This window comes from Eurosta solidaginis, chromosome 5 (assembly GCF_040869045.1).
Source record: "Eurosta solidaginis isolate ZX-2024a chromosome 5, ASM4086904v1, whole genome shotgun sequence".
Classification (NCBI taxonomy): Eukaryota; Metazoa; Arthropoda; class Insecta; order Diptera; family Tephritidae; genus Eurosta; species Eurosta solidaginis.
The window spans coordinates 263,857,370-263,881,300 of record NC_090323.1 but is presented as its reverse complement, the minus strand read 5'-3'; the positions used below and the strand labels follow the sequence as shown (position 1 = coordinate 263,881,300).

Sequence of the window (23,931 nt, the reverse complement as noted above, 5' to 3'; positions counted from 1 at the left end):
TTGTTCAACGTCGCCACAGAAATTACTGACCGATTGACTCGATACAAAATTTGATTTGAAGAAATCCGCGAAAAGGTTGACGGAATCCAAAGGGCATTCTGAGGCAACACCGCAATACGACATACAGGTCGGAATATTTGAACAACCTTTTTTCGAGCGAATGTATTTCCAGAAGGCCTTTGAGTTTTCCTTCAACTCTTCTTCGTATCGAGAAATATATTGATTGTATAAAAACTTATCGAGTACATTAAAATTTTTGCTGTATTGAATATATTTATTCTTATGGAATACATCATTAGAGGTTTTATAAAGTTTGTATTGCTTATTTCTAAGATTTTTAAGTTTCTTTAAATTTTTCGTATACCACGGAAGTTTATGAATTCGCGTGGGTAGAGAAGACAGATTATTAGCAAAAATTTAATTAACAGTTAAAATAAAAGCATCATAGCAATCCGTCACACTTTCCGAGGAGAAAATAGACTTCCAGTCCAATTCTAAAAGCCTGGCATTTAAGGAGTCAAAATCGGTGTCACGAAAATTTAAACATGTATTCAACAAACTGGCCGGCCCTGAGATAAAATTACGAAATTCGAGGGAGAGAGAGAGCGGGACATGGTGCTTATCACATTTGCAGATTGGGAAACTAGATTCGTAAACTTTGAAAATAAAATTTTCATCAACAAAAATAAGATCTAAAATATTACCGAGCTCATTGTAGAATGAATTAATTTGATTCAGGTTAATACTAAAAAGGCTGGCAATAACATTTATTTCGAGCGAACTATTTATATTTGTTGGTATTAAGATGCCATTATCGAGAAAATTAGACCATACAATCTTATTGAGATTAAAGTCACCCAAAATGCAAAAAATGACACTCTTCATTGTTTTCGCACAAATTTACAATATTGCTTATATGAGCAGCGTATAGAGAATCAGAGCTGGTAGGTGGAATATATGAAGCACAGATGAATAGTTTTACCGAGACTTCCAAGAACACATACGCACAACTGATCAAGAAGGGAATCAGAATTTTCTAATTGAACTAACGAAAAACGAAACATTCGATTGACCGCTATTAAAACGCCTCCGCCCCTTAAGCAGTTAGTCTTAATTGCGTCTCGGTCCTTCCGATATATATTAAAGATGTTAGGGTCAAAAAATGCTGAGTCAGCGAAGTTACTATTTAACCATGTTTCAACGATAATATAAACATCGTATTCACATCGAGAGGTGGCTAAAAATACGTTGTTGTTGTTGTTGTAGCGATAAGGTTGCTCCCCGAAGGCTTTGGGGAGTGTTATCGATGTGATGGTCCTTTGCCGGATAAAGATCCGGTACGCTCCGGTACCACAGCACCATTAAGGTGCTAGCCCGACCATCTCGGGAACGATTTATGTGGCCACAAACCTTCAGGCCATTCCCCCCTCCCCACCCCCAAGTTCCATGAGGAGCTTGTGGTCGCCAGAGCCTCGTCTGTTAGTGAAACAGGATTCGCCGCGGATAGGTGAGGTTGACAATTGGGTTCGGAGAAGCTATATATTTCGCTGGCAACCTGAAGGGTTGCGTTACACAACCCCTTGAATCTGGTATTTTAGTCGCCTCTTACGACAGGCATATCTACCGCGGGTATATTCTGATCCTCTAACCCGCTGGGGCAAAAAATATGTCTTTGGCTTTTGTGCGCATTCCCGAGATGTTTTGAAAGTAGATATTCAACAAGTTTTTATTGCTCTTAGCACTATCACTACAATTAGGCAAGCGAGAATCTACACATAAATTACTCTTTTTGGAATTTACGAAAGGGCCGAATAATAATGCCTGAAGGCCATACATTTTCATCAAAAAGAAAATCATAAAATGCAGGAAAACACCAAGTTTAAAAGTCACTCTCTCAACGTCATTCAGAGATGTGCCATTTTTTAAAAGAATAAAGCAAGTTATGTAGCTACTAGCAATCCTGAGATGTTTAGCTACATAATCAGCAACGTTTTCAGCAGTAACAGAGGGTTTGAATGACGAAATATGCACCCACTTCTTTTTGGCAACGACTTCAAGCTCACAGGATACATTACGCCCAACAACCACACTTCTTTGCATATTATTATTTTCGGTATTTTTATTGATTTCGGTATTATTATTGTTTTCGGTACCGAAATTATTATCATCAGCACCGACAGCATTGAAGAAGATGTTTGGCGATTGAGTGGTAGCAGAAGAAAGCGAAGGTGTAAGCATAGCGCAATCATTTGTCTCAGCAGAGCTGCTAAGTTGCGCAGCAGAGGCAGTAGCAGCAAAAATTTTTGAATATAAAGATGTTGCATGCGCGAACTTCAGTGGAAAGCAGGGGAGCGTAACAAAATTCTAGTAGGTCACTTTCACCACACCAAAAACTTTAACACAATTTTTAACATAATTTAAGCACAGAAATATACTGATTAGAGTTTTAGTGAGTAAAAGTTAAAATTCTGAACACATTAGCTGAATAAAAAGTGTACAAATAATTATTAAATAACAAATACAGACAGTGGTAGTTTAACAAATTCTGCTGTGGTAAGTGGTGAATGTGACCTACTAGAATTTTGTGAAGCTTGCCTCACACGATTTTTCGTCTATGCAATGTCTCTATATTATACGGTTTCTGGTAGCAGCAGACGAGGCAGCGCGATTTGCATTTGTGTCGGTATCCAAAGAACCAAGCGAACGGAGATTGTAGACAGCATTAGCAGGTTTTGAATTTGCCGTGCGTTTATTTTCGCGAGATTGCATATAAGGCATAGTTTTTTTTAGACACAGATGATTTTTGCCTATTGTTGTTGTCACACGAAAGTTCAACGAGCTGTAAACCACTGGCAGAGTTGTTTGTATCACTGCTTTGTTGTATATAAGTTTTTGAACCAATGTTATTGTTGCTAAGTAGATCAGCCATCTGGCATTTAAGAGTATTAATCTCTGTAGTTAAAAGAGAAAACATAGCAATCAAGTTAGTTGTAGCACTCAGGCAATCATTGCAAACAAAAACAATAGTTAAATATTCAGTTAGAATATGCGAAATTTTATTTATATTTATTTTTGCGCATGAATAATGATAAGAACTTTCACATATTTTGCACTTTATAGCACTATCATGATTGATAGGGCCATTACAGTCTGAACAAAGTATAGATTGTTGCGAAAGCATATCTGATACAAAAGATTACTTTTAAAAAAGGATTGCAAGACACCAAATAGCACGGAGGAAAAGGAAAACACGTCTACACTCGACGACACGCACGTACGATTACTGACAAATTAAATTAAATGAAAAAGGGCGGAGCCACGCCCATTTTGAAATTTTCTTTTAGTCTTGTATTCTGTTGCACCATATCATCACTGGAGTTGAATGTTGACATAATTTACTTATATACTGCAAGGTTATTCAATTTTTTGTTAAAATTTGACTTTTAAAAATTTTTTTTAAGTGCGCGTGTTCGTCATCCGATTTTACAAATTTTTATTTTACACACGTATAGTAACAGGAGTAACTTTCCTGTCAAATTCATCACGATATCTTCATGGGCTGCCAAATTACAGCTTGCAACTTTTAGATTACCTTATTTTAAAAGTGGGCCGTGCCACGCCCATTGTCCAAAATTTTACTAATTTTCTATTCTGCGTCATAAGGTCAACCCACCTACCAAGTTTCATCGCTTTATCTGTCTTTGGTAATGAATTATCGCATTTTTTCGGTTTTTCGAAATTTTCGATATCGGAAAGATGGGCGTGGTTATAGTCCGATTTCGTTCATTTTAAATAGCGATCTGAGATGAGTGCCCAGGAACTTACATACCAAATTTCATTAAGATACCTCAAAATTTACCCAAGTTATCGTGTTTACGGACGGACGGACGGACACGGCAAAATGAATTTCTTTTTTCGCCCAGATCATTTTGATATATAGAAGTCTATATCTATCTCGATTAGTTTATGTCGTTACGGATTACCGTTATGCGAACAAAATTAATATACTCTGTGAGCGCTGCTCAGCTGAGTATAAAAAGAAAAATATCAATTATAGTAGTTATATGTATTCAAAATAATTTAGATTTAGTTTGACTCCCGATGTCCTCTCCGGTTTCGTACCGCTTTCGAAGCTTCCGTGAAAAGACGAAACCCATAAGCATGTTATCATAAACCATGTCATTATAACTATATTGTTTTTTTTTTCTCTTTCTTTTTCCTTCTCCTTTTCTACCCGGAATATTTATTTTTCCATTTTGTTTTCATAATTTCGTTCATTTCGTCAAATGATTTGGTGTCTGATTGCGCTCATACCAACTCAATATGACTATAATTGAATTAATCAATAGGGCCATTTCTGTATACACCGCGAAATTCCCCTTCCGGCACGTATCTGAAAAAACTGTTTACCTTTCAGAAAATTCAAGCTCAAATACGACCTATAAGTCAAAACCAAACGACTACCATCGGACAAACGCAAGTGCGAATGATTTCACCGGGCATAGCAGGCGGACCACGTCCCATTGGTCACACAACAATCACTAAACAACCGGCTGGCATACGCATACAGGGTCCCACCAATGGACCACGCCTAATTAATGCTACTCAAATACGCGGACCAATTCCAGCATCCATACATCAAACTATAAATGCGCAGCTTCCCACTGCGCCAACGCAAGCGGTAAGCTAGCACAAGCACTTTTTAAAATCTTAAACAGTGAGTTTACACAGTGAGTTCTTTTCTTACTTAGAATATTGTACATATACGTGCGCCAACAGTAACTCAAATTAGTCGACCGGCTACTGTTCAAATACGAACCACAAAAGCCAAAAATGTACCACCGGGTATTACACACGTCAAAGTTGGACAAACTCAAATCAAAGCGATCTCATCGCCTGTACCCTCGCTTGTCGCAACAAATCAACCGCCTTCTCTTACAGCAATTTCTAATAGTTTACCACCCTCATCAGCACCATCACTATGTGCGGTATCAACAATTTTATCCACCATAAACTCTGTAGCGTCTTATTCGAGCGCTGGTAGTGGGACATCGCTGCCAACTCCTTCATTACCCACCGTACAACTGCCACCCTCCTTAATGAATAGTAGTAGCAGTCAATTAAGTACCAATGCTGCACTGGCTGGTATAAGTGGTGAAAGCTTAAAAGTTCTTGATAATAAAATAGATATTAGCCACATAAAACAAGAAAAGATAATCCCTGCCACACCTATAGCTACTGCCACAGCCAACAAGTCAGCAACAAAATCTGGCGGTTCTGCAGCAAGTAAAGCGTCAAGCAAAAAGAAGAAAGAGCCACAGGATAAAGAAAAAGATGAGAAAACGAATGCGTCTGGTACGGCAGCAACAGCGGCAATGTCTTCATTCTATCAACAGCCCTCTATTTCTATGTCGTCTTCGTTGTATGGTGATGATGACATCAACGATGTTGCTGCTATGGGTGGTGTTAATTTGGCGGAGGAAACGCAGCGTATACTTGGTTGCACTGAAAATATCGGTACACAAATACGTTCTTGTAAGGATGAAGTATTTTTGCATTTACCAGCGTTACAAGCACGTATACGTGCGATGGTGATGGAGCGTGGTTTGGAAGAACCACCACAAGATGTAGCGGTATTAATATCCCATGCGTGTCAAGAGCGTCTGAAGAATATTGTCGAGAAATTGGCTGTGATAGCAGAACATCGAATCGATGTCATTAAGGTATGTTAAATGATTATTTTATAACATTTTGATATTTATAAAATTTTTTATATTTTTAGTTGGATCCGCGTTACGAAGTCACAAAAGATGTACGCGGCCAAATAAAATTTCTCGAAGAATTGGATAAAGCTGAACAGAAACGTCATGAAGAAATGGAACGTGAAATGTTGTTGCGTGCTGCCAAATCGCGCTCAAAAATTGAAGATCCAGAACAAGCGAAAATGAAAGCGAGGGTAATTACGGAATTTTTTTTATTATTTATTTATTGTATTAAAACAAATTGTAAATTGTGTCGTTTGCAGGCGAAAGAAATGCAACGTGCTGAAATGGAAGAACTGCGACAACGCGACGCTAATATGACTGCGCTGCAGGCTATTGGACCACGAAAAAAAATCAAACTTGAAGGCGATGCAACAGGCGCTGGGGCGGTATGTATTAAAAGTTGTTTTTGCACTATTGTGGAATTGCGATTGCGGACCATTTCTTATTTGGTGCGTTTAGGTTAAAAAAAAAGTTATTTGAAAATAATGTAATGTATTTTTGAAATGGCATTAAAAACGGTGCACCTTAAAGTGGCTTTGCGATCGAAATCTTGTCGTGTCTCATTTTTGTGATATTTTAAAAACTAAAAATTCCCCTTAAGTGTTATGAGAACTAAAATAATTTGTTTTTTACAGAACTCCAATACCGGTGGTGCACTAGGTGGATCAAATGCGCCAGCTGTACCATTACGTCCACGTATTAAACGTGTAAACCTACGAGATATGCTCTTTTTCATGGAACAGGAGCGTGAAACATGTAGAAGTGAAATGTTATATAAGGCATATCTTAAGTGATCGACCACGTATAACAGCAGCTAAAGAAAAGCACACGCCCCACATCCATTAATATGAATATGATTTTCCTGAACATGATGAATTTAGCATACTAAAACAACAGTAATTTCAGCCTTTTTTAATTAAAATATATTCTTTATGTAAATACTTGTATAATTTTGCTATGTATAGCACCACTTAAAAAATACACAGAAACACTTATACATACATATTTATATAAACAAACAATCAAAATGATTGAAAATGTAAATTAAATGCAAGTTTTTTTTTATTTTTCCAACTGACACATGGCATATCGGCAGTGCAGTAATAGACCAAGTTATGTTTTATACTCTTTTTAAAAATAGCTTTTTCTTAAATTTGAGAATTCTTTGGATCATTAAAACTGTCTTCAACTTGGACGACTTGAATGCATTAACATTTCTTATATGTATTTCTTGTTAAGTAGTTTTTTCTATTTACAATTTGAGTTTGCCTCTGCGCGATAGCATTTTTCGTTATTGTTATTAGACAAAAACTAAAAAATTTACACAAGGCGGTGGTTACTAGTATTTCGTTTATAAGTCGTTTTATATGAGAAAACATAATGTAAACTTAATCAGAGCTGGGTGGTAATGATTACTTTAGTAGTGATGACATTGCAAACGTATTTATAATGAGTAATCAAGCAAATTCATAACAGCAAATGTATTGATTATTTGATTAATTTTTTAGAAACAACTCAAATATAAAAAAGGTTTCCAGTGCTGGTTTTGATTTTAATTCCGGCTCCGGCTTCGGTTCCGTTTTCGACCCCGATGTCAGTTATGGTTTAAGTTCCACGGTTCCGGTTTCGGTTTTGATTCCGGTTACATTTGAAACCTATTTTTATTGCTTCTCTAATACTTCCTTTCTTTATTCTTCCTTTTCCCTCTTTCTTTACGTAACCGTGACGATTACCATTAGCAACGTTATCACAACTTCCCAAGGCAGCCGGTTCTATGTACCGGAGCGACTCGGGATTTTTCCCGACCAATGGCTGTAATTTCAGTGTAACCCCATTTAATTTGTAGCGTCCCTCACTGCTACAATAACAACAACAAGCAACGTTATCACCATCCACATCATTATTATAATTATACTGCCTCTTCCTCTTTTCTCTCAATTTTTTTTTTACATTTCCTTCCATTATTTCTTTCTCTATCGTTTGATTTTGTGTTTCCATTTTCGTTAATTTCCATTAACTGATTCGCTGTCTGGTTGCGTTCGTATCAACCTATCCAAGTACATTGCTCCCAAATTATTGGGGGTAAATTCGAAATTGAATCCCAACTTTTTCGTGTATCGTGTTGAAAAACAGTTGAACTACTTGGCGCCTATGCACTGAGCAAACTCACTACTTATTACAAGTACTGAGTAATGTCCAATGCATTTGTAATTGAATTGACTTCCCAGCTCTGCCTATAAATTGGCTGAAAAAAATAAGAAAATTGGTAGTTAGGTTGTATGGATTATTGCAATATTGTGTAGGAACTAATACTAACACATGTATAGTATGCCATCATTTTTTTATTAGTTTTTTTTTTTTACAATATCAAGTATTTAATATACTTTCTACAAAAAAATTTCCTATTTTCATCATTGATTTATTATTTAACTAAAAAAAATTGCAAATATATTATTTATAAAAATGCACATAAGTTAGTGAATTTTTCCCAAAATAAACAAAAATCTAAATACTTCACTATTTTTAAGTGAATAGCGGGCTTAACCGCTTAAAAACTGTGTAACGCAATTGTTTTTTTTTTAAGAATATATGCTCTTAAATTTAGTTTTAGTCTATTTTATGTATTTGAAAATTCTGCTATTTCTAACAATCATTTCTTTAAAAAAAAACGAAGAAATAATAAAAGCTTAACTCAATCAAAAGATCTTGCGTTGCGTTGAAATAAAAGCAAACATTTTGATTAGTATATTAACATATATACATAATATGGCCTTATAAATTTAGGTTAATTACTTGGGACATTTTGTATATTTCGTTTTAACTCCGATTAAAAGTGAAAACCTTTGCTATAATTTCTGCTCAAATTGCTTTATAAAAACCGCATAAGAAATGCATAATACTAAATAATATTTTAAGTATTTAAATACATATACATATATGTTACCCCGCCTATGAAAAGGTGGCTTATGACTCAAAAAATAAATTGCGGGAAACAGCTGTTAAAGATAAACAATGCATTTCTTCAGTTTCTTAATAGTTTTTCTTTTGTATTATGAACAGTCATGCCCAAAAGGCAACCAAAAAAGGCAAAAGAGCATAAATGAGATAAGTTCGTGTGTGTATATAAAGAGCGATGTTTTTTTCAATGCAAGGCACAAACCAGTTTCTGGCCGAAAAAAAATCGTGTGAGTTTTCAAACATATTTCTGTGAAAACGATGAGAATGATGATGATTCTTTCGATGATGTTGGTATCAATTACGAGGACGAACTACAAGCATTGTTTCAAACTGAAGGTCAAATGGAAGTGCATGAAAATATCATCTCCAGAACACGTCTAAGCAAGTTAGGACTTTCTAGTTTTCACCACGTGAAAGAGCGTCTCAAAAACTGACGAAACCAGAAAAAATATGTGGAAATTTTTTTGAGTCATAAGCCACCTTTTCATAGGCCGGGTCACATATGTATATAGCAAAGAAATATGTATTGTATGTATTAAATGAAGAAGCATTTGCAAATCGTTATAAGCCAATGCTTAGCAGCTTTGTTGTTGCATAAATAACATCAACATGAATGCCTTACAGTGAAGTATTTTGAAGAAACTTGTCTCAAAATCAAATGTTTCGGCAACGGATAGAGAGTTATAGCAGATGATTGATATGCAAAGTATTTTTGAGCTAGGATAGACAATTTATGAAAAAAAATCGTAGTTCGGGAGTATTTTAACAGAATTCAGAATTAGGGGTTTCTTCCAACAAATTCAGTGGCAGCGTGTTTTTGAACTGACAACCGATATTTCACTCTGGCGTCAATGTATGTTTCAATTTTTGGGTTCTTACAAATTTGAAACATTTTTTTTTTATTTATTTTTTTTTTTATTTAATTTATTTTTTTTTTTTTTATTTTATTTTTTTAGACCACCCCATTTCAAAGCTACTAAAGTTTTGGGCAAATATATTTGAAATACTTTACTGTTGCAGCTTTGCAGCATTATAAAGAAAAAAGGCGACGACACAAAGGTGACACAACGAAGTAACACAAGTTGCTCAATATGTACATGTATTCGTATACTGACAAAAAGTGAAATTTGTTTAAGTTTCGTTCAAGTCATAGCTCGGAAAATTTACAAATGCATGTCGTTGGTAATAAATTGAATGCAACTACACATTGTGAGTCTTGAAATTCCCGACACCATTAGTAAACTGATCTCCAAAGGTTCTTAAAATCGATAACGTGAATTTTTACGTATATGGATGCCAAATGGTCCCTATATTGTCGATATAGTCTTAAAATGTTCACAAAGTTCATTGAAATAGGTTGAAGTATTTTTATCGCTAACGCAACAACAACAACAAATAGTTGTAAGTTTTCCAGATATTTTTTCGCAAACAAAAGAGAGGTAGTCATAAGAGTCATTCCACTTAAAATCGATTTACTCCATTTTCATAAATTTTTTAAAATTCAAAAAGTTTTTGATATAACTTAAATCATAAAAAAATAAAATGTTTATAGCAAGAGGAAAATGTACAATAAAATTTTACTTCTTTTCGAAAAAAAAAAATACATATATGTGACCCGGTCTATGAAAAGGTGGCTTATGACTAAAAAAAAAAAAAACAGCTGTTTCTCGCAAAAAAAAAACAGCTGTTAACAGCTGTTTCTCGCAATTTTTTTTTGAGTCATAAGCCACCTTTTCATAGACCGGGTCACATATGTATAAATATTCTCAAATAATTATGGCAGCGCTGTATTAAACCCAATTTTATTTGGAAGTCTCTGTCTTTTAACGAGTTGCAATTTTTTAAAGAAATGTTTAGTTATTTGCCAAATATCTTTTGCCTTTGAATGTTTTTGGATAGTTGTAGGGAGTTTAGAAGTTAAAAAAAAATAAAAATTGGTGTGCCTGGATTATGTTTTTCGCGATTCTTTTTTTCGAAACTAAGTGATGTTTATGTGGTACATCCACTCAAAATACACAAAGTTAAATCGAAAAGCTTAAACTAAAACAAACATTGCATGCTCGTGTGACTTTGCTGTGTCGTCATTCCACACACAACACATATATTTGATTCGTGAGTTTCAATTTGATCGGTTCAAAACCAACTCGTTTAACATTTAAGTGCGTACTAGCTTTAAGTAGATTATTCATAGAAATTTGTAAGACTTATTTGGCCACAGCGTTGTTAAACTTGGACTGTTGTTGGCTGAGTGGAAGAATACAAAAACTAGGCTGAGAGTTCGAAAACTCACAAAGCGAAAGATTCACAGTCATAGAACACATTGCCCGATGTATGACGTGTTTGAAATAGTGGGGCTCATGCCTAAAAATGCAGTCTTTTGTTCAGACTAGATTTATTTAGTAAAAGGTGAATTGTTTGTGTTTGCTTAAGAAACAATTATAACCAACTTTTTTTTATAAAATCAAGTATGACAAAATGCTCAGTTTTGGTTTCTTGAGGCCGCACTATGATGGAACCAAATTTGAAAGTAATTCAACTACATACATACATATATGCTGTGCTAAAGCGTACTCGAACCGCAAGCCGAGCTAGAGTAATCTTCCGAACGTTGTAACACAATAACGCGCCTAACAACAAAAATTAATAGTAAAAACAACAGCAACATGCAAAAATAAATAACTAAGTACTAAGTTAGGATTAAGAAAGATGCAAAATACAGATTAAATAAAATTTTAGGTTTTAAGCAAAAAAAAAAGGAAAATCTTAACCGTTAAATCTCCTGTTAGCAGTAAAGAAGAAAACAAAAACAATAGATAATACTAATAAAAAAATTAAAACTACTTATTTGTAGTCTTATTTGCAAAAGCATTATTACATTTTTAATAAAAAGAAATACCCAAGAATAGCAAATATACACACAGATACATACACCTAAGTTAAAATCAACACCAATAAAACAAAAAAAAATTATTCATTTGATTAAAAGCAAATATAAAACAAATGCAACTAAAAATATTAAAATAGTTTAGTACTTTATTACATAAGGATACAAACATACATACTAACATGTGTATAAATGTACGTAAATTAAGTTAATTTTCATTATTTTGTAATACAAAAATAATCAATTATAAATACAGGCAGTTGAAACAAAAATTCAAATATAAAATTCTTTTCTAAAAATGTATAAAGAAAACTGAAAAGGGTAGAAAAACTAAAAGATACAGAATTTTAAAACTAAAAAAAACTAGTTTTAACTATTGTATATTACAATGAAATTGTGTAGTTATAAATGAATAAATTAAAATAATTTATAAAATTAAAATAAAAAAAAATCGGAAGTATATATATAATAAACTAAGAAATGCGAAAAGAAGTAGGCACAAGAAGCGACCCAAAATATACAAATAAAGTACATACATGCATACATACAATACTTACTGACAATTTTGATTGATGGCAAAACTTGGCTTAAGCAAAAAGAAAGTAAACGAAAGAGGGAAAACATTGCAACCAAACGAGCTGCTGCGGTTTCCACAGGCCCACACGCATCATGTATGTATGCATGTTGTACCCCAGCCAATACTAATAAACCAATGCAAAAACGTAACTCAATAATAAACACTCATGTGCTAGACCAATTTCCAAATGATACATACATACATAAATCCGATAAAACATTACGAGATCTGTGGTCGCTAAGCTGTAATTCGATTCGTATTTTAATTCTGCTCTGATTCGATTTAATTTTCGTAAATACTATTTCAAATACAATCAAATTTTTATTTTCGAATCGAATTTTAGCATGAGCACCCTAAATTTGCAAAAGAGATGTAACTACAGTAAAACAAAAAAAGTTCAAAATATAACAGCCGATATTTATGACAAAATCAATTAAAATTTAATTATTTATTTCCGCCGGTTCGGGAACTTTGAATTTTTCAAATGTTTGAAAATTTTATTTTTAATGTTGGTTGGGTGTATAATATCCACGTGGTTACCTTATTGAGTTTAGCCTTGCACTAATATTACATTTAAATTTTATACGCTTTCTCAGAAGATTTTTTCTCTCATCAAAATCCCAACTCTGCTAAACCACTTCGCGTTGTGGGTAGTAGTGACTGATTTCTTAAGTTCATTGGGGCATATGGTATACCTTTTTAATATTATTGCAGGAGGTATCTTTGTCATAGTTCCACAAATAAATATCCAGTGGTCAAATCAACGTTGTGGTGAGCAAGGGACGTGTATATGTTCCCATGTTGTTTTTGTTGTTGTAGCAGGGCTTCGCCCCATCCAATAGGTGTGACCGATCACAAATTGTCATCAATGTCCTCTAACGGGAGTCCAAGAAAACTTGCTGTTTCAACAGGGGTGGCCCATAATGAGAGAGGTGTTGGAGGCGTTGGTTCCACCATACAATTGAAGAGATGGTTGGTATAATGTTGGGACACATTGCAAGCAGGACATACATTTTGTATGTCGGGGTTGATTTTGCATAGGTAAGAGTTTAACCTGATACAGTACCCAGATCGAAGTTGAGCTAGAGTGACGCGGGTTTCGCTAGGTAGAGTGCGTTCCTCCTCTGCGTTTGCTCTGTTGGGATGCCCAGGTTTGTGGGTATTCAACAGAAACTGTTTGGTTAGCATTTCATTTCTCTCCCTCATTATGTAGATGGTGTTCTGGGGACAGAAGAAAACAGCCCGTAGCGGTTTTAAGAGCGGTATTTGGGCAGGTCTGCATTTTCTTCCAGTGAGTAGCCTTTAGGCTTGACGACCATATCGGGGGCGCATAGCATTCAATCGGCTGGCCAATTGCTTTGTCAGTGGTAATGAGCGTTTCTTAAAAGGAGCACGAGGCGAATTGGAAGAGAAGCTCGGCCTAAAATCTCTTCGGACGTTATCGCGCCTTGCAATTATTGATTTTATTGGATGGGACGAGTAACTGCTCGGTAGTGGTGGTTAATTGGAGGCACACACCTATTTTACAAAAGCAGATAAGCCTGTGCGCTTAGCAGTCCATACAAAATTTAAAAGCAGATGTATATGTGTATAAAAAAACACCAAATGTTATGTAATGTATGAAGATCCTGTGGCCGAAAAGTTTTCTTATCAGAATCCACCTAAACACCAGTTGGAGAGGAAGGCCCTCACTCCGTGAAAGGTCTAGGGAAAAAACGATCTAAGATCCCTAGAAATCTCAAATTGGAGCTAACTGACCAACGCGATTTGTTGGACGGACAAACTCGTTTAATCGCAACGTAAGTAAGTAATTCATTTACCGAAATAATAACACAAATATCTGGGCCCACACTTACAGCGAACACGAAAATAGCAGTGAAAATTATTCAAATAAATTTTATCAGTTGTTTCAGGTGAAAAGCGATGCTAATGACGCTGTGCTATACAGCTAATGTCTCTGACCAAGTTCTGCTGAACGCGCCGAAAAATATTCCACACAATTTGGGCCAAAGAACATATACATATACATATACTAAAGTCTGTGTAAAAGGAATAGCAACAAAAGGGCAAAAGTTAGAGAGAAATTTATAAAGCGTGCAGATGAGCATTCAAACAGATAGATGATAGGGACATCTGCCTCAACACCAGTGTGAATGTAGATGAGCTCGAGTTCAGCAGCCGAAAAGCTGGCTGAAAGTAAATTTCAGAAACATGCCCTACCGTTGGTTACGGCGTGTGCAACTTTTGTAATTTTTTATACCAATAAGATATTTTTATACTCAGCGTGCTTTGCTCACAAGAGTATATTAACTTTGATTGGGTAACGGTTGGTTGTACAGGTATAGGAATCGAGATAGATATAGACTTCCATATATCAAAATCATCAGTATCGAAAAAAAATTTGATTGAGCAATGTCCGTCTGTCCGTTAACACGATAACTTGAGTAAATATTGAGATACCTTCACCAAATTTGGTACACGAGCTTATCTGGACCCAGAATAGATTGGTATTGAAAATGAGCGAAATCAGATGATAACCGCGCCCCCTTTTTATATATATAACATTTTGGAAAACACAAAAAACCTGATTATTAAGTAAATAATATACCTAGAATGTTGAAATTTGACGTGTGGACTGATATTGAGACTTGATAAAAATTTGAAATTTTTTTTTAAAATGGGCGTAGCAATTTTCTATGTTTCGGGAGCCATAACTCGAAGAAAAATTAACGGATCGTAATAAAATTGGTACACAAATTTTCCTTATAGCAGGAAATATTTCAAAAAATGGACGAGATCGGTTAAAGACTACTCCCACTTTTATATAAAAGTTTTTTGAAAGGGTCGTGGACGAATAAAGTAAGCTATATCTTTGCAAAAAAGAGCTTTATATCAATGCCGTTTCATTTCACAAGTGAATTTATAACAATAAATAGGAAAAACTTCAAATTTAAAAAAAATGGGCGTGGCACCTTTTATGACCAAATAATTTTCTGTTTCGGGAGATATAACTCGAACAAAAATTAACGGATCGTAATGAAATCATGTATACATATTTTCCTTATAGCAGAAAATATTTTTAGTCAAAATGGACGAGATCGGTTAAAGACCACGGCAACTTAGATATAAAACAAGTTTAAAAGGGTCGTAGACTAGAATAATAAGCTATAACTTAGCAAAAAATAGTTTTGAATCAATGGTATTTCACTTACCAAGTTTTATTGTAAGAGGAAATGTGGAGACATTTTTTTTTAAACGGGCGATGCCATGTTATGTAGAAAAGTAATTTATCTGAAATGAAATGTACAATTGGAGCTCACGCTGAGTATATAATGTTCGGTTACATCCGAACTTAGACACCTTTACTTGTTTTTTTTTTTTTTTTGTATTGGAGTTCGGGGGATCAGAGGTACGTTGAAGATTTTAATTAGAACAACTTTTATGGATCTAATAATTTTTGATCTTAGAAAATATGTTGCTTAAAATGTGTGCTTGGCCTATAACAAAAAAGAAATATCTAAATACTTACCAGTGAAATATTTTTTGTCCAAATAATTCAGAGCTCATCAGCATTGTAATAAATTCCAAATTTATTATTATTATTTCTTATAAACATTTTTTTTAACTTTTAAGAGAAATAACAAAATTTACCAATTCTGCTCAACAATCTTAGCTTTGGATAATGTTTTTCGTAGTTTCTAGTTGGTTTATTAATTTGTTTAAACGCGTTTTTCCTACAGTTTTTTTTAGTATTTTATTAAATTTAAAAAGTTTTAAGTTTTATTTTCATGCAATTATTTGATTATTTGACTTTTATTGTTTAATTTATAAATAATTTATATATGTACTTTGGAATATCTAAAAAATATATATTACTTCTAATTAATATATATATGTAGATACATAAATAATTCCAACTAAATATTTTTTTTTAAAATGCAGTGAAACCTACAAAATTATTCAAATAACAATAACAGACAGTATGTGCTGTTGTGCTGTCTTTAATTCGTACGCACTTGTAACTTTTTGAGCGTTTGGTCAAACGCAAGATTTTTTATTTAGCATTTATTTAACAAATCCAATATAAGCAAAGGAGGTGAGCCTAAAAATATGCAGCATTATATTTATAAAAGTAAAAAGTGCTGCAAAGTGCCGGAAAACCTGTCCAAAGAAATCGAAACACGATTTTATGAGATTCAAAAAACAGTTCTATAAGATCCCGTGAATGGTTCCAGGAAGTTTGAAATTGCTACAGCAAAAGCTTGACTTGCTGAGCCGATAATAATATCTGTTAAGTTAGAGATCATTTTTGAAAAATGTATGTCTTTTCAGGCTCATTTTTTGCGTTCAACTTCCATTTCTATTCCAAAAAGCTGCAACGCATGTTTTTATTTAAGGGCCAATTAAACTTCCTTAACCCTAACGCCATAGTCGTAACCATACCCGTATCCATAACCATCACCAATGTTATCGATTAATGTTGCCTTATCCTAAAATCGTGAAAATTTCATAAAAATGAATAAAACGCAAAAAATTACAAACATATACCACAAAAAAAAGTCTCTTAGTCAAAACGTATCCAAGACAATAAATAAAATCAACAAAAAGTTAATAAATTCTCCAACTCAAATATTTTTAGGTTATGGATATGGCGAGAAACCAAAAACCTGTTGGTTGGCTATGCTATGGTTAAGGCGTTATGGTAAGGCACCATTAATCGATTACATTGATTTACCTACACAAGGTTCGTTCGATCAGCTGTTTTATCTGGTTATGGATAAGTCACCATTAATTGGCCTTTTAAATAATTCAAACCTTTTTACAGTTTGCATAATGTTAGGCGCACCATTTTCTTAAAATATATTTTTTTCTCATTTAGCTAACTTTATTGTCGTGTTCGTTAAATCGAACACGTGCTTAGCAATTGAATATATTATTTTATTCATTCATTCAATTATTTAGCAAAAACTTTTAAGCTTAGCACTACATTCTACAAAATTTATGTAACTACACATGAATGGCATTTAATGTATTTTATTTATTAGTTACACTACGTTGCTAAATTATTGTACAGTGTCTTTTTTCACAATTTTCCTTAGCGTTTCGAGTTTCACGTTCAACTAATTATTATTTTTTAAGTATAATAGGGTGGTCCTCTTTCTTGGGTACTTTTTTTAAATTTCATTCTACGATATTTCTCTAGCCTGAAGTGTTAAACTTAATATTACATTTTCAATGGCCTCAAATGCATACTTCCAATTAAGTCATTTGAAAGTGTTTACATTGGCCTCATTCGCATTGCGCTTAACCTTCCCTGCAAGACTCGACTGCGAGGGCTCCAATCCATGGCAAGAAAAAGCACTGACGTAATTGATTAAGCTATAGCTAGATAAAAAAAAGAACTAGTGGAAACTGCTTTTTATAACTCTGGTACAGCACTAAGATCATAATCTTAGTCGTTTACCCATTGTGCTCTTGCCGGGTTGGTTTTAGTAAGAAAATGTCAAAAGCTCGTGTGGATCGGACGTGTGGATTGCATTTGAAGGCCGAATGCGATAAAATACGTTCAAATGAGTCATTTGGGAAATGCGATTTATATGAGGAAATGCGCCGCATTTGTAATATTTCACTCAAAAGACGCATTAGGGACTGTGTAAATGTGATATAAGTTTTAAATACAATTTCTAATTAAAAATATAAGAAGTAAAAAAAAAAGAATTTTCAAACATTAAAACAAAGCCGGCCAAAAGTTGCACATTGTGCAATTTGAGTTCGTATTTTCACACCGACACTAACGATGTGTGATCACGATCGTTTGCTTTCGCTTGTCACTCACTGAAATCAACAGTGAATGCAAAAGGAAAAGTCCATGCTACTTTTTGCGCACATAATAAAAATATTCTGCAATGTTAAAGTGACTTTTAATACGTTTTAATTAGTATTATTAAGTTCCTTTGAACATACATATTAATATTGACAATTTAAATATTAATAATTAATAATAATTAATTAATTATTAATAAATATTGACAATTTAATATAAATATATTTTTATATGTTCTACTTAGTTTTATTAATTTTCATACATTTTTTTTATTGAATAACTTTATGTTTTGAAAATATATATTTCTATCTTTACATTTGCCTTGTTTTGTAGTTATTTCTTAATGAAAAAGTGAATTTTTTAAGTAAATTTTGCATTGAATAAACACAAAATTTTATCTGACTAGCTCGACCTCCGCGTTCTTAGTTATACGAATATAAGTAAATATAGTCAGGATTAGCTTGAAATCAAATAACCAAAGTCCTTTTTAATTTCAAACTTCACAGTCCACATTTTCTTTTAGCACACTGTGGGGAGTTGTCACTCCATTTTTACACACACTTATTCAATTGTTTTAGTATTTGTGTGGCCGGCTCTGCATTAAAGCTGGAGACATTGGTGCTTTATCGGTAACCGTATCGGTAACCTTTTAACAGCTGATTCGACCAACCTTATGAGAATCAATGCAATCGATTATTGGTGCCGCTAAGGTCGTAACCGTATCGTAGCCAACCAATTGGGTTTTGGTTTACCGTCGTAACGATAAACAGCTGACTACGTTAGGGATACGGATACAGCGATACGACATACGGCACCAATGACTCCAGCTTAAAATGCTTTACAATATTAATACTCCCATCCTAATAAAGAATGTGTGTATCTGTTTTTTTTCCAAGCCTAGTGATTTACGTAGGCGTCAAATTCGAGTAGAAAGAATTCAGGCTTGAGCTTTTTTACATAAATAGGTAGATCACATCTCAATTAGTCCAAAATACTTATTTATACTTACAAACAAGTTAACTTCAATATTTCAGTTTCAGTAAGAATGTAGATACCCACAGTCTTTTGTAGGACTGCAGAATAGTAGGGCCGAATATATATTTTGGTGGATAACCTGGAATCCGGTTATCCGCTTGCGTGGAAGTTAATGTAGGTGGGGGATTACAGAAAGAGTGAAGGGTGGAGGGAGAGAAGAGGAAAAATTAGACAGGGATTCAAAGTTAGAGTGAAGGAAAGCGAGAAAGAAAAATAGTAAAAATGTAGAAGGAAGATGTAATGGGAGAAAAAGGTGAAGAAAATAGGAAAATTAAAGAAAGTGGAAGGAGAGATTGGGAGAGGAAAGGAGGAGTGAGATTGGAATTTTCATGCAATTCGTATTGAATTATGTAATAAAATAAAATTTCGGGAAGGACAAAGTGTAGGTATACAAAATATATTTTTCCGGAAAATAGACCAGTGAACGATCTATTCTGCAAGAAACGTATTAATGCGGCAACTGTCTTGACGTTTTGGTACAGAGATAGCTTGCTACCTTGACCATTCTATGGGATACATCTTCAGTGAAATTGACAATGAATCAATATGTTTGATAAAATCTTATTTAGGTATAATTTTCTAAACATTTGTAAATAAAGAGGGAGGGAATGAAGTTAAAGAAAAGTAAAAGGAGGCGTGGAAAAACAATAGGAAGATAGAGTAATGAGAATATGTTGAGAGAAATAAAGATATGGAATGGAGTAGAAAAGGTAGCTGAGGATAATGTGACATAGCATAATAAGTGAATGAACAGAAAAGAGAAAGGAGAGGAAGTTAAAAAAAAAATAAAAAATGCTCAAAAAGGGGACCACCCTTATGGATATACATATTCATCACACTCTTAGTAAAAATAAAAATAGTGAGCACTCTCTTTGCTGTTTCTAAATTTGCATGAAAACATGCTCCTCAAAGTAGACGATGTACTGCCTAAATACATATGGAGAAATCCGCCAAACTTTGGGTTTTTTAAAGAAAAATTTTTTTTTGAAACATGGTAATACTAATTTCACACAGACGGCTTATTGAATAATAAAGGCAATTTTCTACATTAAGACGCTTATTGAGCTCAATCTTCCCTACAAAATTCGAATCTATTATTATTTCATTAGTAGCTAATCGAATGCCTAATGAAGTCAAAAGCACAATGCAACTCTGTTGGCAGCGTTCCGCTTCCGTTTCCGTTTCTTAGTTTTCAAAGCAAATGTCATTGTCTGCATGGCGGAACGATACAAGGTGGCCGCATCGAACAGCTGATTATAACCTTTTTTATTTGATTGGATACATCAACTACCGGCGCAGTACGATTTTGACATTTGTCCATCGAATTTACAAGTACTTGGAATTTTTTTTGTTTGTAGGTATGTCACCATGCTCCCACCTTGTATCGTTCCGCCATGATTGTCTGTCTCATCCTTCATACTAATCGAGCAGTTACTTCTGTGTGAAAGCAAAAAATTTACGATTTCATTAGCAGGTGAAATGAGATCATTAAGTTTCTGTGTGAAAACAGTATAACACGCAAAAATCCTTTTGTTAGGAACATTGAGGGGTAAAAGCCAAATTAAACTTCCTTAACCCTAACGCCATAGTCGTAACCATACCCATATCCATAACATTCTCAATGTGATGGATTAATGGTGCCTTAACCTAAAAATCGTGAAAATTTCATAAAAATGATGAAAACGCAAAAAATTACAAACATATTCCACAAAAAATAAGTATCTTAGTCATAACGTATCCAAAACAATGAAGAAAATCTAAAAAAGTTATTAAATTCACCAACTCAAATATTTTTAGGTTATGGATATGGCGAGAAACCAAAAACCAATTGATTGGCTATGGCGTTAGCGTTATGGTATGGCACCATTAATCGATTACATTCCTTTCCATAAGGTAGGTTCGATCAGCTGATTTATCTGGTTATGGCTTTATGGTTATAAGTCACCATTAATTCGCCCTTTAATTGGAGCTATAGTGCATCGCCGTTACTAGTCTTACATAATGCCTCAAAAAGATATAGTCAAAAGATCGAGCAAAAAATATATAAATTGAGGTCGCAGTGTTAAAAATATACATTACATTTCTGTACCGATTATATCGAAATTTTAACAAAATATGGAGATATATGCAGCTGTTAGCTCTGTAAAATTTTTTTGATACACGAGATCCGGTTTTGTAGATATCGGTAAAAATGTAAAACCGAATAATAAAACCGCCAAATATTTTTTACTGCAAAGTTTGCAGCAAATTTATTTTAACACCTTTCTACCGATTCCTTTGAAACTATATAAACATATAGACATGTGAACGATGTAAGTTTAGGTAAAAAATTGTTTAAACCCGAGATACGGTTTTGGAGATATTGATAAAAATAAAAACCTGGAAAACCTTAATTTTTTTTTACTTATTTAAACACTTATAAACCGATTGTGTTGAAATTTTATCAGGATTGTACATCTCTATCTATGTGGGGTATATTTAGGTAAAATTTTGTTGATACCCTAAACCCGGTTTTAGAGATATCGGCAAAAATATGAAACTGGGCAACCCTCAAATATTTTATACTCGTTTGTTAATTTTTTCTCTACACCACAGTAAAATACCATCAATTGCCTCATCTTGGAATATTCACGCAAGGAAAGTTATTGATATTTGTATATGGGGCAAATATGCGAAATTTCCGCCAAAAATTGGCAATTGTTTTAAAGTGTAGAATTTTTTTTTTTTAAATTTTTGTACCAAATTTGTGTGTTTCTTTTAATTTACTTTAAATAAAACCTGGTTAAAAAAAATGTTTTTTTCTACACTTTTTGAAGATTGCCAATTTTTGTCGGAAATTTCGTATGTTTGCCCCATGTACAAACATCAATAACTTTCCTTGCGTGAATATTCCAAGATGAGGCAATTGATGGTAACTACTGTGGTGTAGAGAAAAAATTAACAAACGGGTATGAAGTGATAAAAGTAAAATTGTAGCTGGGCCCACAAAAAAACATGCTCCTGAAAAAAATTTACGCAACCAAGCGCCTCCACGTTTCTGCCACTACTTTCAAAACTGAAAGGGGTACATCGAATTTGAAGCCCTAGGTATTTTTAGTCCCTGATAGGCTATTATCGTGCATAATCCAAATTTCAATACAGTTGCCTCAAAAAGCTATACGCAAACACTGTCAATATTGAAAATTACAAAAAAAAGTATCGCTATTTTGATTGATGATAGTTTTGAGTATTGGAGGGGCACATTAATTTTTCTCATACTTTTAGAATCTCCGTCTCAAAAACAGCATTCAGTTGAAATTCCATAGCATTTCAGCGATGGCTCAAAATTTTATCGAAAAAATTCAAAAAAAAAAAAAATCAACGCTTTTTTACGTTTCGAAGTTCTGCAAAAACTTACTATCAACTTTCTTGATTTTTAAAATCATCAGATCGGATAGTCAAAAGGTCAAACTTAATGTCCTTGTACTTTTTTCTGGCCTCAAGTTTTTTGCCCGTGTGTAAAACCCGAGTATCTAAAAAAGTAAAAGTTTTTGGGATTTGCCCATATGCATGCGTGCGTGTGTGTGTGAAGAGTGTAATGCATGTTTTTTTCTTCGGATAAAGTAGCAACCACAATTTCAAATCATTGTATAACAATTAATTTAAGGCTACGTTTTTTTAGTTGCTATTTCTTACCAATGCAAAACTACATACAAACATACCTAACGTGAGCTGACGAAAGAGCGACCCTTTTCTCAGAGTATGGCTCAAAAAGAAATTTTCGAATAAAATTTCTGGATATGCCGTTCTTAAACTCGAACAACGATATGCTGCGGTGTCAGTCGAAAGTGGACTATGGTAACTATTTTTTATCACTTTCAGTTCACACTCTTTACTTTTATCACTTTTATTTTAAATTTATTTTATTTCTACCTATAGCCTGGTGATTTCTTTTGCGATGTCTAAGCTCGTATATTTGTATTGGTTCATATGCATCTGTGTGAGTGTTTGTATGTTTCGACAGTTGTATACTTTTGTGTGCTTAAATGTGTGTGCTTCGTTGTTGCTGTAGTAAAAGCTGCTGCTTCTGCATTATGAACCGCCTAAAATGCTGCTACTTTTGCTGTTGTTATTAATGCGAATACCACCCTAGTGAGTGATGTTCGAGTGTAATTTGTTTCAAGTACCATTTTCTTGTACCATATTAAAATACGATGTAGCGCTGTAGTTGAATAATTCAAAATCATACCTGAAATTGAAGAAAATATTCATAATAATAAAATAATATATAATCGATCCCTGGGCACCCCACTGCAAATTGTGCTATGGTCGCAAGGGGAGGCAGTAAGTGAATGTCTTCCTGTTCCTCCACTAGATCACGAGGAGCTTGAGTAGATGTGCAAGTGCCTGAAGAAGCTTATTTTCGAATGCTTTGAAACCATGTTTAATAAATGCATATGCAAGATATAGTCTCCTCGTGAGGCATTGGTCTCCTTATAGTTGTTTGTGTGGTAGTGGAAAGGTTTATGGCCGAGCGATCTCGAGATAGATCGGTCAGATAATTAGTTTGTGTTCAGGAAAGAAGACATTTAGATGTATGTTAGGAATGCGAAAGGGAGAAGCGTCAATAAATATACCAAATTTAAGTTGGGGTTTGATTACCTGGGTCAACATCATTGAGCGGTTGGCAAAGCGGTTAAGAAGTGACTGCGGAGGAGCTACCAACCCAACAGAAGAGCTTCCATCTTTGGGGTGAACGCACAATTTCGTGTAGTTCAATGGTGGTTCGCGATTGTGCTATATATAGAACATGATGATGGAGTTTCTGCTCAGACAACTCGCGTCATTATGTAAACTCTGCGCATATATCCACGACCTTCTCCTGATGGTGAAGGTTGTGTCAATAGCG

The 23,931-nt window shown here is 34.1% G+C and overlaps 2 protein-coding genes across 14 annotated transcripts in view; one reads left to right on the top strand and one right to left on the bottom strand.

Annotated features, from left to right (window-relative positions):
• Taf4 (TBP-associated factor 4) overlaps positions 1-11,478 on the top strand; it is a 28,806-nt gene extending 17,328 nt beyond the window's left edge. For all 4 annotated transcript variants that reach the window (XM_067790204.1, XM_067790207.1, XM_067790206.1 and 1 more), the window contains exons 7-11: positions 4,418-4,681; positions 4,752-5,723; positions 5,783-5,956; positions 6,026-6,151; positions 6,401-11,478. In XM_067790204.1, coding sequence (XP_067646305.1) covers positions 4,418-4,681; positions 4,752-5,723; positions 5,783-5,956; positions 6,026-6,151; positions 6,401-6,559 — 1,695 coding nt within the window. In that variant the 3' untranslated portion in view covers positions 6,560-11,478. The remainder of the gene's footprint in view (positions 1-4,417; positions 4,682-4,751; positions 5,724-5,782; positions 5,957-6,025; positions 6,152-6,400) is intronic.
• Positions 11,479-22,414: 10,936 nt separating this feature from the next.
• Positions 22,415-23,931, bottom strand: part of LOC137253385 (carbohydrate sulfotransferase 11) — a 50,576-nt gene continuing 49,059 nt past the window's right edge. For 9 of the 10 annotated variants that reach the window (XM_067790194.1, XM_067790195.1, XM_067790196.1 and 6 more), the window contains one exon: positions 22,415-23,271. In XM_067790194.1, the coding sequence (XP_067646295.1) occupies positions 23,202-23,271 (70 nt within the window). In that variant the 3' untranslated portion in view covers positions 22,415-23,201. The remainder of the gene's footprint in view (positions 23,272-23,931) is intronic. The other variant, XM_067790203.1, reaches the window with a different exon arrangement.